Genomic DNA, 14135 nt, shown 5'->3' on the forward strand with positions numbered 1-14135 from the left:
GGGGGGCAGGGAGGAGGAGTCTGTGTTCAGAGCCCAGGCTCCAGGTCCAGGCTCAGAGGGAGGGGGTTAGAAAGGCAATCATGGATTCCTGCAGCACTGGTCTTCTCCATCACTGCCCTGTGTTTAAAGTCTCCAGGCTTGCCCTTGTTCTTTATGTCTCATTCCTGCAGACAGCTGCACTCCTCATCCCTCCCGTGCCCACTCACGTGACTGTCCAGCCTCTACCCAGGTGCCCGGAGTTGAGTGACCCCTTTGTTCCCTCCTCTCCCGGGGGGCAACTCAGGCCCCCCCACTGACCCTTTGCCCCCACTGTCACAACAAGCAGAGTGTGAGCCAGGCCCAATGGGGTCATTTGTGGGTCATAAAGGTCAACTGGGCATGTGGGCTTGTAGAAGGGAAGGGCCAGTCTGGGCTGGGAGTGGGGAGAAAGCGGTTTGATGTGGGCAGGCTCTGGGTCTGAATCTGACCAGGAATCAACCAAGAGATGAGTGTTAAAATGCTGCTGGGTGGAGGTAGGGGTGGGGGGCATCTTAGTTAAACACTAGCAAGAACCCCTCTTCAATAAAGGTTGGCTAATTCACTGCAGTAAATGCAGAAGGGAAGCTTTCCTGGTGCTTTAAATATATAAACTAATTGCTACGGGATGTTTTGAAGTGTAGCGCTCCGTCGTGGAGACCTCGGCTCTCACTCGTGCTTAGCATCGCTGTACGACCTTGGGTAATTCCCCTCTTTGCGTTTTCTCTTTTCTGAAACCCAGGACCAGCCGGGCCTAGGCTGCGGTGTGCTCAGCTTCTCCGCCCGCGTCGCCCCCCCACCAACTCTCCAATCCCGCCCGCCCGGCGACAAGCGGGTGGACGCCAGCCAAGAGGTCCCTTTAAAGACTCGAGTCCCAGCCCTGCTGCTCGTTCGGGCCTTCGATTGGTGGTTTCGTGGAGGGGCGGGGACCAGCGCGGGCTCAGAGGGGTTCGGGGCGGGGCATGGCTCTGGCCGGCCCCCGCCCCCTTTGTTCGCGCTGCGGCGGGAGGTGGCTGCGAGGGAGGGACGGAGGGAGGTGAATGCGCTCGTGTGCCGCGCGGTGGGGAGCGGCGGGTCGCGCTGCCGGCTGTCAGCTAGCTCAGCCGCCGCCGCCCGATGTCGCGAGGAGGCGCACTGGCCCGGTCCCGGGGGGGCGGCCGCGAGTGAGCCCCTCTGCCTGCCGCCCGCGAGCATGTCACCTCCAGCCGCCGCGGCAGCCTCCGCCAGCGGTTCCCGCGCCCCCGCCTCCCGCAGCCGCAGCCGCGGCCTCGGGCATTGGCCCCTGGACCCCCGACCCTGATCCACGCCCAGACTCAGGCGCCAGAGGACCATGGCCGGCCAGGGGGACTGCTGCGTCAAGGTGGCCGTCAGGTAGGCACCGGCGGCGGCAGGATGCGCGCGGAGGGGACTCGGGCTTTGTCTCGCGTGGGCGCGGGGCTGGGGGAGCGGGCACCGTTCGAGCCGGTGCCTGCACTCCCGAAGGAGGGACCAGCGTGAGCCGGGCTGCAGGGCACTGCGCCTGGGCTACCGCTGGGGAACGGCTGTCCCGGGGGCTGTGGAAGGTGGCTTTGTTTGGGTGGTAATTTCGGTCCCCTCTTGGGAGCCCTTAATGATTAGAAAATCGAATAAACAAGGAAATCCGCTATTTCACACCCAGCCCTGGCCCAGGCCGGAGCTTCTGTGTGTTTCCTCTTGGGCTCCCCCACGGGGCTGCTGTCTCATACAGAGATATTGGAGGGGAAAAATATATATATATATTTCCCCTCATCCACCCCTGTCGGCCAGTTCTGTGTTCTTGCTCCAGCTAGAGAAGGCAGCACACCCGCCCCAGGGACAGGTACTGCAGACAAAGATCAGGTGGCGGGATGAATGGAAGGGCTGGGATGGTGCCTTGGCATCTGGTGGAGGTCAGTGGCTTTGGGAGAGAATCCTATTTGTCCTGTCCCAAGTGGAGAAGGACCACAGGAGCAAAGAAGAGGTGTATCTGAGGTTCTACCTTGGAGAGGGGAAGAGGCCGGGATGCAGATGCCACTGTCGTCAGGCACTCAGATGAAACTGAGTGGGTGAGAGCTGTGTAGAGTTATCTGGGGTTCCCTTCTCAACAGCTCTGGAATTTGAAGTGATATCCTGACAGAATTGAGGTGGGGAGAGGATATGGCTGGGGGTGGGTGGGGGTTCTATTGGAAGGGGTATGCAGAGGTGCAGGGGCAGGAAATACTGCAAAGTTGAACCATCTGTGTCCTTTGTGCTGGGTGGAGACCATTTACACCACAACAGCTCTCCCTGTTTTTGTTTCGGGTTTTCTCTTTGAGAGGGGTCTGTTGGTGAGAGTACCAATCTGAGACTGGTCACCAAGACAGGGATGGTGGAAAGAAACATCCATTTCTGCTCCCGTTTTGTGTGATAGAGCGTGGGTGGGGGATGGGGTAGCTGGGATCCATGTCTAGGGTGGGTCTCTAAGTCTCTAGATCCCTGGTCGTAGGTGACCCAGAATCCGGGGGTCCTGGGAAGTCGCTTCCAGACAGGGTCAGAGATGTCTATGGAAAAGCCTCCCCCTCCCCGACCCCCCGCACCCTGGCAGATGTCCCCAGCCAACTGGCCAGCCCTCTGCAGCCTGGAGAGAAGCTGACCACTGATCCTAGCTTTGGGGCTGAGAGAGAGAGATTGCGATGCCCCCCACCCCCCACCTGCATACACCCCAGGCTGCACTCACAGCATCCCTGGAGCACAGCCTTCCTGGCCCAACAGACAAAGAGGAGCCCCGCAGGTGCCTGGTGGGCTGGCTGGGGCGGGGCCAGGCTGCTGCCAGGGCTGACATTGCAGCAGGATCCTGTGGCGGTCGAAGGAGGGAGGTTGTTGGGTGGGGGGCGGGAGTGAGAAATGTAAATATGGCATCTGCAGCAGACCAGGAGAGTCTGAGAGCACCATAAAAGGGAAATGAAGCCCCGGCCCCCGCTTAGTGTGAACCTGGAGTGGGAAGGAAGGGGCTTGGGGAGCCCCTCCCCCAGGGGCTTTCCTTTAGATTCCATCTTGCAGGAGAGAACCAAACAAAGACTGCACCCCCGCCCCCACCTCTGTTAGAGTCCCTGGGCTAGACTGTGGCATGGTAATGTATGGGGCTCTGAGCCCCATGGAACTGGCACCTTGTGTAGAGGGGTGAGAAAAGCTGGTGCTCCCCTGCCGCGCCCATCCCCGCTAGAAAGTACCTGGGTCCCCTTCCACGGAAAGGGGACTGTGCCCACTCTCTGCACCTATTTTTTGGGGGTGATGAGTGTCATCTCTGGGGTCTAGGTGTCCCCACTCCTTGCCTTGAGTTACTGAGCTGCACGGAGGCATGGAGAACTTGAACTTGAGTGTCAGAAGAGCCAGGCTTTCAGTGGTTCCAGGAAGATGAGGGCCCCACCCACTCCGCACCCCAGCCTGAGCGCCCAGCCCCAGCACACGCCAGACCTCAATGGGCAGCCGGCCGTGGAAGGCAGACAATGCCTGGACAGAACCCAGTTTCTAATCAGAGAGCTGAAGATAGGACTGAGCTAGGGTTGGAAGGGGAAGCAGATGGTTCCAATGAGGGCCTTTAGCGAGGGAGTTCTCCATGCTTTTGGATCTCATTCTACCCTGCTGCCTCCTACCCCCTCCTCAGAGCACCCTAGAAATTGGAATTGCTAAGGGCCTAGCCCTTTGACTCACTACCTCTTGCCTTCAGCTGTCTTTCTAGAAGTCCTTTCTTGTATCTAACCGAAGTACTTTCTGAGTTCCCATGAAAATGGGGATGATTTGTGGTGAGTCCTAGAGTCCAGCTCTTAGGACAGGCAGGCCAGGAATGAGACGGACTTCATCTGGCTGGCACGCGCGCGCGCGCGTGTGTGTGTGTGTGTGTGTGTGTGTGTGGCAGTTTGGGGGAAGTAGGAGGTTCTGGGTGATGTTAGACTAGGTGAGAAGTGCCAGGCCCAGGGCTCTTGGCCCTGTAATCTTCTTGGAATGAGGATCAAAGCCAACTGTCTGTAGAGGGCTGTGAGGAACGCTGGGGTTGGGGGAAAGCCAGAGGAGGAAACTTTCAGGACCCGGGGCTGAGGGATAAAGGGAGAAGGTCTTGGCTGTTAACAGATCCAGAGGCCTCCTCACTTAGGCAGGGTCTGACCTATCTGCCCCTGAACCCAGGCTGGTTGCCTTTGCACACTCTGGCCTGCTTTGTGATCCCTTTATACACTAATTCCTTTGTACAATAAGGACTCTCAGCTCCCTGGTCCAGAGACTGGCCTAGAGCCAGCTTTTACCTTGGGGTGGGTGGGGGGCATGCCACAGGGGTTGGTGAGGCTCAGCAGTGACCTGCCCCAGGCTGCAGATATAGAGACTTGGCATGGGGGGCAAGAGGAAGGGGATGGCTGTTAAGAAATGCAAGTTGGTAAAGTTGAAATGGGGGAAGGAAGCCAAGTCACATGATGAATCTAAGACCCTTTTCAAGCCCTCAGCTCTGAGCCCTTACCATAAGGGGAGCCCTCAGTGTTGCCTAACAGCCCCTCCCCTCACCTCCATCTCTGCCTGGCTTCCTTCCTTTAGCCGGCTGGGAGGGGGAGGTTCCCATTGGCCAGTCTCATTGCCATCCCTTGACACTACAGGGTTGAGCAGGGGTGTGGGGAGGGACTGAGGGGAGCACCAGCCAGAGACCCACGGGATAGCATTGGATTGCAGCCCTTGCCTTGCCCTCTCCCTTTTGAGTTCTGTAGCTGCAGTTCCAGGCTACTATGAAATCTTGGTCAAGGACTGTCTGAATTTTGAATCAAGAGAACTGTGGGTTGAAAAAGCGAGACTGAAGAAGTCAGAAGAAACTGTGTGGTGTGGGAATGGGATGGTGCCTTCCGAGTGTCACTCTCTGCTCTGACACTGCCCAAGGCCAGTCAAGGCCAGTCAATGCCAACAGTGTCCCATTTGGTGTCCAGCTTACAGATCTGGGAAACTCAGGCCCAGATAGGACTTCAGGCGGAGACCTGAAAATCTATGTGGTGGCCTCCTGCTGCAGAAATAGGCCTTATGTCATCACAAGGAAGTGGCGTGTAGTAACCACAGGCCCCGGAAGCCATCCCCCTTCTACCACCCAGCCAGCCTGCCTGATTGGATCGCAGCTTTTGAAAACCTTGGCGTGGAAATTGGGTGAACCAGGGCTGGGGAAGTGGCGGGGGTGAGGCGTGCCAGGCACCTTCCTCCTACAGCTCTGGGGGCAAAGGGCAGGGTTGGGGCCAAGCAGTTCATCCACTTGCTGGGTCTCGGGGCCCCTTCTCTGGTTGTCCTTCTGGGCCTCAGTTAACTGTGGAATGGGAACCACTGGTTTGTTCTCAAGTTCCAGCTGCAGATGGGATTTGAGCTTCATTTGGAAGGGCAGTGGTTTGGATGAAGTAGAAGGCCATACCATCCTTGGAACAAAATGTTTTAAAATGTTTTAAAAATATGCCCAACTTAAGTGTACCTAAAGTTTAAGCTCTGGTAGAACTATTGAGTAAAATGAAGGATTCATCCCCAATTCTTTTTTGTTTAATTTTGTTTTGTTTTGCTTTAAGAACAGAAAGCACATTGTGATGGAAAGAAGATTGTACTGGGTGTTAGCTCAAGCACTGTTATTTATTGAACATTTACTCTGTGCCAGGCATTGTGCCTGCATTATCTCATTAAATCCCAGTGTAAACCTGCAAGGTGAATGATTTTATTCCACCCTGTATAGATGAGCAAGCAGAGAGATTATGTGAGTTATTCCAAGCCCGTAGGTGGTAAATGGAAGAGTTTGGATTTGAACCCAGGACACTCACTTCTGAACTTCTGAGGCCATGCTCCTCGCACTTGCTTGCTGTAATCTGCCTCCTAGCTCTGCTCTCTGTGCTCTGAGTCTCGATGCCTCAGTTTCTTCAAATGATCTACCATACACAGTTGTCACAGACATGAATGTAGGACAGTGCTTAGGAAGGCACGTAGTGCTGTGCAGATGTGTGGCAAGGGGTGAGCTGATTCTGATTCTCCTTTACGGGGTTGCCTGTCACCACCATGCTCTTAGCTTCTAAATCTGTTGCTGTTCCCTCTTGCGTTTGAGAACTTCTCCCTCCCCATGAGATGTGAGTCTTCCTTTTCCTTAGATCCCTGCAGCTATCCCAGGGATTTGTTTTTCTGCCCGAGTTCCACCTTGCCACTCTCTAGGGAAGGAAGTTTTGGGAGCAGCCAGGCCTCCTCTTGCTACCCTGCCCCTCCCCTCTCTCCCCTCCACCTGGCCAGTCAAAAGGCAGAACACCAAGTGTCCTGGTTCTCCTGGCCTCCCATTTTGCCTTCTAGACTTAGCAGACTTCTGAGAATGTTAGTGTCTCCCATGCCCCTCCCCCTTGGAACAGCTGGAGGGGGCTGCTGGGAGGCTGCTGGGCTGAGGGAGGAGGGGAGCTGGGTTGGGACTGATCTGCCCAGGCCGTGGGAGAGCTGCCCCTCCATCACTAGTCCTGCTTTGCTCCCCTCCCCCATTCCGGGCCTTCCCTGGGTCCAGGAGCTGGTGGGAGGGGCTGGGAAGCTCCAGGGCTGGACTGGTGGGACTCAGCAGGTGGCAGCAGTATTGGCCATAGTGCCCTGTTCTCTGGAGTACACTCTCTCACCTCGGGCTCCTTTGGGATTTGGAAGGGAGGGAGTGTTCCCCACCCCCACCCCTGTCCCCGGATGCCTGAGTCCCTTTCCCTCTGCCTTCCTTGGTGGAAGCTGCCATTAGAGCTATGGTGGAGGCCACCTATCCTTTCTCCAGGCTGGGCTGGTCCTACCTGGGGCTGGGGTTAAGGCACACCGAGGGAGCTGGTCTGCGTGTGTGGGCTGTGCTGACTTGGCAGCAGGCGCTGGGGACCAGGGCCCCTGTGGTCGGGATAGGCTCACTGCCCTCTGTGGCCGTTCTCAGGCCGGCTGCCCCGTTGCTCTGCATTCCTCAGCAGGGGAGCATCCCCAGGGACCCCACCAGCAACAGATGCCGTCACACAGCTCTGGGCACTCCCTGCTAAACCCGGCTCCGCAGCGTCTCCTGTCTCCGGGGAGGTCATGGGAAACCCCTGCCAGATGCCACGAGATGGGGGTGGGACGCGCGCAAGAGTGATGCTGGAGCACAGCTGAGCTGCGCTTCTCTGAGCTGGGCTTGCCCCTTCTCCCAGGTCCCGGGGACAGAGGAGTCAGACGGGTGGCTCAGGAAGCCTCTGGCTGAACTGATGGTAGCCAAGGGGTTTGTCCAGCTCAGAACCAGGCCTGGCCCCTTCTCTCAGCTCCTCATCGGCATCCGCACACTGGGCTTCTGGCATCTCGCTGCACCATGCTTGCCCACTTCCTCCCTCGTGTCTAGTTTTCAGCTTTTCTGGAGATGCCTCTCAGGACAGCTGAGACCATCGTGCCCTGGCTGGGAGGTCCGTGGACCTGGACACTCTCCTTGGGTAGCCTCTGCTGGGCGCCCCTCTCCCTGGCTTGACTCCCTGACCCTGGGCTTTACTCAGAAGTCACTGGCTGAACTCCTGGATGAACTGAAAGAGAAAGGTCAAGGGCACTTCCTGAGGAGGGGGTGGAGTCAGAGTCCTGAACCCCAGGCTTCCTGGTACCCCCCTGAGTTACACTTCAAAGCTTCCTGAAATTGTCTGGCAGCGTCACTCCCTCCCTGTATCTAATGAACATATTAGGGGGCAGAAGTCAGGTTGAGAGACCCCCTTCACCAGGCCTGCCACGGCCTCATAAACTCAGGCTCTTTGACCCCACAGTACAGAACCTTCTTGTCTGGGGTTCAGAGCCAGCCCCAGGCTTTTCCCTAATGGTAGCCTCAAGAGGGCTGTGACTGTGGGAGGGTCTGAGAAGCTGGGAGAAGTTTCAGTGGGAGGGCGGCAAAGACCCTCAGTACTCTGGTGGCTCTGCCCCTGGTGGTGGTGTGTTCTCCCCCCTCCTTACTTGCCCCTGCAGCTTAAAGGGCCTGGTTCCTAAATTGAATCTTGGCACCCTGTTTTATAGAGGACTGGACTCTATGGGAAGATGCCTTCTCTGGGCAAAGTCAGCGAAAAGCCCCCCGGGTGTCTGGGAGCCAGACTCCCCAGAGACAGCAGGGATTTTGCTTCCAGCTGCCTTCCTGAGAGCTGGCAGGCTGCCATGGAGAGGAGGCGGAGAGGATGCTCATTAAAGTGGGGCTGTAGATGCCCTCTTTCTGTGGCAGGGAAACAGCCTCCTGGGTTCTTGGTTCCACACTTTTCCATACTCCTACCTTGGCTTTTTAAATACAAAATGTGAAAAAATGCTTTCCCAACACATACTTTGTGTCCTGCTGGCAGCTGTTGGTAGGATCAGGCCGGGAGATTCTCTAAGGGGATCATTTTACTCCACTCCATCCTCTTTTCCATCCTGGTGCAGAGTTGCTTAGTGGATGCAGCAGGAATTGGGCACAGTCAGGTTTGGTCTGAATTTCATCTCTGCCATTTACAAACTGTGTGACTTTGGGCCTGTTAAATCTAACTTTTCTGCGCCTCAATCAAATGGGGGAAATATCCCCTACTTCACAGGATTGTAACATATTAAATGTGTTACTATATATAAATGAACTTGGCCCATTAGTAAGTTCTCAAAAAATGTTGGGTATTGTCCTTATCAGAGGAGGAATGGATGGTGGAGAATTCACAGAAAAGGGGGTTGGAGAAAGAAGCAAGAGCTATATTAATGGCCAATGATTTGGGAAGGAGAAGATTCCTCATCTCCTCCAGAAAGCTCCCCTTTCCTGGGCTTAACAATCTTTGTAGGCGGGGAAGTTCTTTTTGCTAGCTTATCTAAATCCCTCTTGCTGTAGCTGAGTTCCCCTTTGATCTGGCTCTGTTACTGACGAGGAAGGGCTGGTCTCTGGCTGGTCACAGCCTGGCCAAGTGGCCCTGGTGTGCCAGGCAGACTAGGAGTCATGGAGTTCCTCTGTGCCCGCTCACCCCCTCTCCTAATACGTCTACAATCTGGCTTCCTCTGTGCTCCTGCTGCACCATGACTGGAGCCAGGCATGGGAGCTGGGAAGGCCTTTGCTGCACACCCAAAGAGACAGGGTGACAAGCTTCCTGATTTTGTGGTCCCTTCCTGGGCTGTAGGAGAGAAGAGCAGATTATGCTTTTGGCCTCATTGGGGCTTTTTGGGGGAAGGGACTAGTTAGTTATGTTGGTTAGGCCTTATTTTGATCATCTGAGAGGTGATTCTAGGCCAGGTCTTGGGTTATTCTTAAAGTCTTTGAGGGAAGATTTCTCCCAACCTGGAAGTCCCCAAAGTGCCCACATGTGGGAAGCTGAATGCATGCTAGTTCCCTGGGCTTTCCTTCTGGGTTGTATCTTCAGGCCTGATGGCTAGTAAAGGTGATCTTCCTAGAAGAAGGGGCCCTTACTTATTAGCCATGTGACCTTCATCCAAGTTATTTCTTTTTGAGCCCTCATTTGTAAATTAGGAGCAAAAATACCCACCTTAGAATGAAATGATGTAAGAGCTAACCCGTGCAAAGCACGGTGCCTAGCACAGTCTGGCTTCATAGATGTGGGGGTTGTTAAGTGGGGAAGGTTTAGTAAACAGAGGTGCAATGGAGTTCCAGGGGTACCAGCATCAGGAATCACAGACATGCCCCACAACTGGAAGCATTTTCAAGGGTTCTAGAGCCGTTCTTGGTGGGTTGTTTTAATCACAGCCTGTCACCTTTGATTAGTAAGCAGTAAGACCCTTCAGGTGGAAGGAGCCTGGGATTGCACCCTTAGAGAGGCAGGGTGGGGAATTGAGGGGCAGGTCGATTAGGAACCAGGGGAGGGGCCCTAGGAAGCTGATTGGATGGGACTAATTTCACCTAAGAAGCTGGGCCAACCCCCAGGAGCCCAAGGTCACCGGGCTGAGCTCTGGGAGGGGTGATTGGCTGGCTTTGTGTGATGTCAGTAAGGATGGGGTTGGGAGTGAGGCCGAGCCAGCCCCACCCGCCCCCTCCTAAATCTTGGGTAGGGTGTGGAGCCCGGGGCACGTGCCTGGATGTGCCCAGACGTTACCCTTCCTTTGCAGAGGGTGTTTTCGCTCCTTGGCGGTCTCTCAGCGTGCCCCCGAGCCTTCGTCCTCCCGGTCTCCCCTGTCCTCCCCTTCCGCCCTGTACTCTCTGGCTCCCCAAAGAACCGAGGAACCGCTGAGCTCAGCTCCTCGCGCAGCCTGGGGCCGGGGCTCGCGGCCTTTGTCCCGCCGCCGCCACGGGCCCGGAGCGGAGGGGGTGGGGCGGCCGCTCGTCCCGCGCGTCCCTCAGCCCCGGGTGCGCGTTTCTCCGGGGGCGGGGGACGGATTCTCACATCAAACCGGCTCCTGCTCAATTGTGAACAGAGGAAGCTCAGCGGCCTCGCTGCCTGTGCCAGATCCTGCCTCTGAAAAGCTTTCGGCCCCTTTCTCTTCGCTCTCGCGTCCGCTCTCACCCGCTGCCCGGCCCGCGGGTTGCCAAGTGGCAAATAAACCAGGCTCTGTTCTGGGAGATTCCGGGGGCCTTTCTGAGTGGGGCTGCCCGGTCTTTTCTTGCTTCCTGCAGAACCTCGAGAAGGGATGTTCGGTGGCTGTGGAGGGGCTGGGGCTCGGGGTGAGATGTCCAATATTCAGGCGGTCCCTGGGTAGAAATGACACTGGGTGTACCTTTCCCCGAAATGTATTTACAGAAACCTGCGGCCGGCCTGAGAACTATAGTTAACTGACTGGATATTTATACACACACACACACACACACACTGGATTTTTATACACACACACACACACATATACACACATACATACATATATATATACACGTATGTTGCATTAAATTATAAACCACCTTGACTCCCGAGTTTTGTTGGTGCCCCCTTACATTTTGCGCCTGAAGAGAGTGCTTCACTCGCCTCACCCTAGTCTTGGACCTCGTCCACAGCGCAGCCCCTAGTCGGCTGCGGATTAGTAGGGAGACCCTAGAGGCTGCGAAGACACTGCCTTTCCACCCCTGACCCCCGTCCTGTTGCCCCCAGGAGTGGTTCTCATCTTTGCTGCCCTGCCTATTGCTGCTAAAGGAAGCTTCCCCTCCCCCTCATCTGGGGTGCCCAGGGCTGGCTGAGCTCTGCTTTGAGGACAGCCCACAGAAGTGACTTCACCCAGGGTGGGCCGAGGAGAGGAAGCTGCTGGAGAGGAGGGTAATAGTGTTCTTAGAAAGTTAAAACTGGGGAGAGCCTTAAAGATCATCTAAATGGTGAGGCCCATAAGCCAAAGAGGGCTGGGGCAGGAGCTCGGCCATGACCCTTCTCTTGTCTCCTGGTTTAGACCCAGGCCTCCAGCCTCTGGGACCAGGCTTGAATTCTCCACTGGCAGGGTGTGGTGGGGCCTGACAGTGTCTCCCCTCTCTGGACTGTGAGTCCTTGAAGGCAGGGGACATACCTCATTGGATTCTGCAGCTCCAGCCCCTAGCCTGGCCTGCACAGTGGGGGCCTCAGACCCTGTGTGGCCCTCTTTGCAAAAGGTCTCCTTGGCTTTAATGGAGGAGCTATAGGAGGAAGTTTAGTGATTCCAGGATTGAGTTTCCCCAGTAGGAGGCACCTGGGGAATGGGAGACAGTGCAGGCTTCAGAATCAGCCAGAGCAGGAGTCGATGCCCAATTTCACTGTATTTACTATGTGTGTGAATTAACCCCGTCAAACTTCTACGTTCTTCTCCTGAAAATGGGGCTTTAAATCCCTAATTCATAGCAGATTACCTTAAATGAGATAATCTATGGCAGTATCTGGACCAGCACCAGCATAAGGAAAGCATCCAAGAAATCTTAATTCCCTTCTGCTACTGTCTTCAGTTCTTCTTTCAATCCCATTCCTGGGACTAACCCTCTCCCTCTTCCAGGTCAGTTGCTTTGGGAATTAGTGACTCATCCAAGGTCCATGTCCCCTGTCTCCCAACTGGTTACCTTTTCTGTGGATGTCACTGCCCACCCACTTGCACTCTGGGAAGGCACTCTAGTGCTGAGGATGGGTGGGGGTGTGGGGGGCGCTGCCTGGTTCTCTCTGACCACAGACGACCCTATGTCAGGATGTATTGGACCAGTGAAGGGTCCCAGGGTCAGTACCCAACTGACCCCAGAATTTCTGGATCCTAAAACTCTGGGGCCCCGTTCCTCACACCCTCTTTCCAGGACTGCTCTTCTGCTCACTCTCTTGGTCCTGGCAGGTGGGTTCCCCAGGTGGTCTGGGGACTAATGGCTGAAGGAGAAGCCTCCCTTCTCACTGAGGGGCTCTGATGGGCAGGGCTGCCGCTCCCCCTTCCCTGCTCCTCTCTGTCTCCAGGGATCCTGATTCAATTTCCTCCAATCACCAATATTGCCATCTGCCTGGGGTAATTAAATGGTATTTGACTCAGATCCAGAAATCCCATCGCAGGCAGTCACGTGGTAGGGAGGGTACCTTCAGGAGCTGGTGCTAGCCAGCAGAGCTGGAGTCCTCAGAGGCTGCCCAAGCCAGAACCTCGGTTCACCTGGGAGCACCTGGACTCCCTGGGCAGGAAGTGTTTGGTGGTGGGTCCCACAGACCCAGGGGCAGAGCCAGACTGGAGGACCAGAGCTCCAGATTCCTGTCTGGTGCCTTGAGTGCAATGGCATGCCACCTCCCCCTGCAGCTGTTGCCTGCTTTCTCCCTGCAAGTACAGGACGTGCTTTTTCCTCGGCACTCTGAGCCCTGTGCGTTAGTGACAATGTGGCATAGGAGCACTGAAGAGGCAGCACAGACAGACTGCCTGGGTTCAGGCACTACCACTCAACTATCTTTGTGAGTCTGGCTGAGCACCATCTCGGTTTCCTCAAAGTACTTGCCTCATAGTGTTGTCTTGAGGACCAAAAGAGCTACCATTTGTCAAGTGCTTAGCTGCTGCCTGGCATGTAGTGAGTGCCCAGTACGGGTCAACTGCCATTATTAGTAGCTGAGGTGGAAGTCTTGACATCTTACTGGTGGGACAAGTTTCTGGTCTGGAGATCCAGAGAGGATGAGCAAGAATATGCTGTTCCTTTCCTGGTCAGAAACCACTTTGGGTGGGAGACTGAAAAGCTGGGTTCTAATTTCAGCTTGGCCTAGAACAGTTGGACAAGAGTTAGTAACTTCCTTGGGCCTCCATTCCTGTCAGCTTCATTGATGGGAGAACCAGTGACCTGTGAGGACCAGTTCGCACTGATGGGGAAACACCTCTGAAAGAAGCCCAGGCTACAACCTGCGGCCCAGGGGTGTGAGCTGGGTCTGGCTGAGCTGCCCCCCGATCCATAACCTCCCCCACACCCCTTCAGACCACTTGAGCTGCCTCACAGCCAAGCACAGGCAACAGACTGAGGAGCATCTCCTGCGGCCTGCAGCTCTGAGTGGGCCTCGGGGGCCAAGGGCAGCCTAGGGCACGGACAGGAAGGCAACCTGGAGGACCCTCGGCTCTGTGGCTAGGCGCCTCTGCCTCCTCTCACTCTCTTCTTCTCTTGGTAAATGTTGGCTTAGGGAAAGGGAACTTGACAAGCAGCTCATTGTGACTGCCTGGCCAGCCTGTGGGCATCAGAGCCTAGCTCACCCCCCTTTTACGTTAGGGTGTATGGGCGGTGCTTTCTGCCAGTCTCCCTACATGCACGGTCACTGATTCATGCTTGGTTGCCGTGGGAACCTCCTTGTGGTGTGGGCTGCTTAGAAGAGGGGGAAGGGGTGGCTGGATGGAAACAGCTCTGTCCATGGCTAGCTCCCCACTGCACCCTGATGCCCCTTCCCCTCCTTACAGCGGAGCCCTCCAGGATCTGGGGTATAGGCCTGACTGCAGCTGGGCTGGTGTTACTTGTAGGGTCCCTGCCCTTCTCAGGGATCTTTTGACTTTACCTGGTCTGCCTGGGTTGCACTTGGTCTGGCTCTGATGGCTCCTGGAGAGGAACCAGAGCTTGTGCCTGAGAATGTTCCAGTGGGATCTGGCACCTGGGAAGGGCACCCCTGGGCTGGGAGGACCCTATCATCCCTCACAGGCCTCGGCAGAGGTTCTGGCCAAGAACTGAGCCCTGGCTCTGGGGGAACGTGGTCCAGGGCCCTGGGGCAGTGGCCAGGCCTGTCTTGCTCTTCCCCACCATTGCCCTGAACTTGATCTTT

The 14135-nt window shown here is 56.0% G+C and overlaps 1 protein-coding gene across 4 annotated transcripts in view; it reads left to right on the forward strand.

The window, feature by feature from the left end:
- Nucleotides 1-1051: 1051 nt before the first annotated feature.
- Nucleotides 1052-14135, forward strand: part of KIF21B (kinesin family member 21B) — a 48280-nt gene continuing 35196 nt past the window's right edge. For 2 of the 4 annotated variants that reach the window (XR_005215126.1, XR_005215127.1), the window contains exon 1: nucleotides 1052-1386. Coding sequence is in view for 2 of the 4 variants with exons in the window: in XM_037825068.1 (XP_037680996.1) it covers nucleotides 1346-1386 (41 nt within the window). In the remaining 2 variants the exon portion in view is untranslated. The remainder of the gene's footprint in view (nucleotides 1387-14135) is intronic. The other 2 variants (XM_037825068.1, XM_037825069.1) reach the window with 1 other exon arrangement.

Source organism: Choloepus didactylus, chromosome 2, assembly GCF_015220235.1.
Source record: "Choloepus didactylus isolate mChoDid1 chromosome 2, mChoDid1.pri, whole genome shotgun sequence".
Classification (NCBI taxonomy): domain Eukaryota; kingdom Metazoa; phylum Chordata; class Mammalia; order Pilosa; family Megalonychidae; genus Choloepus; species Choloepus didactylus.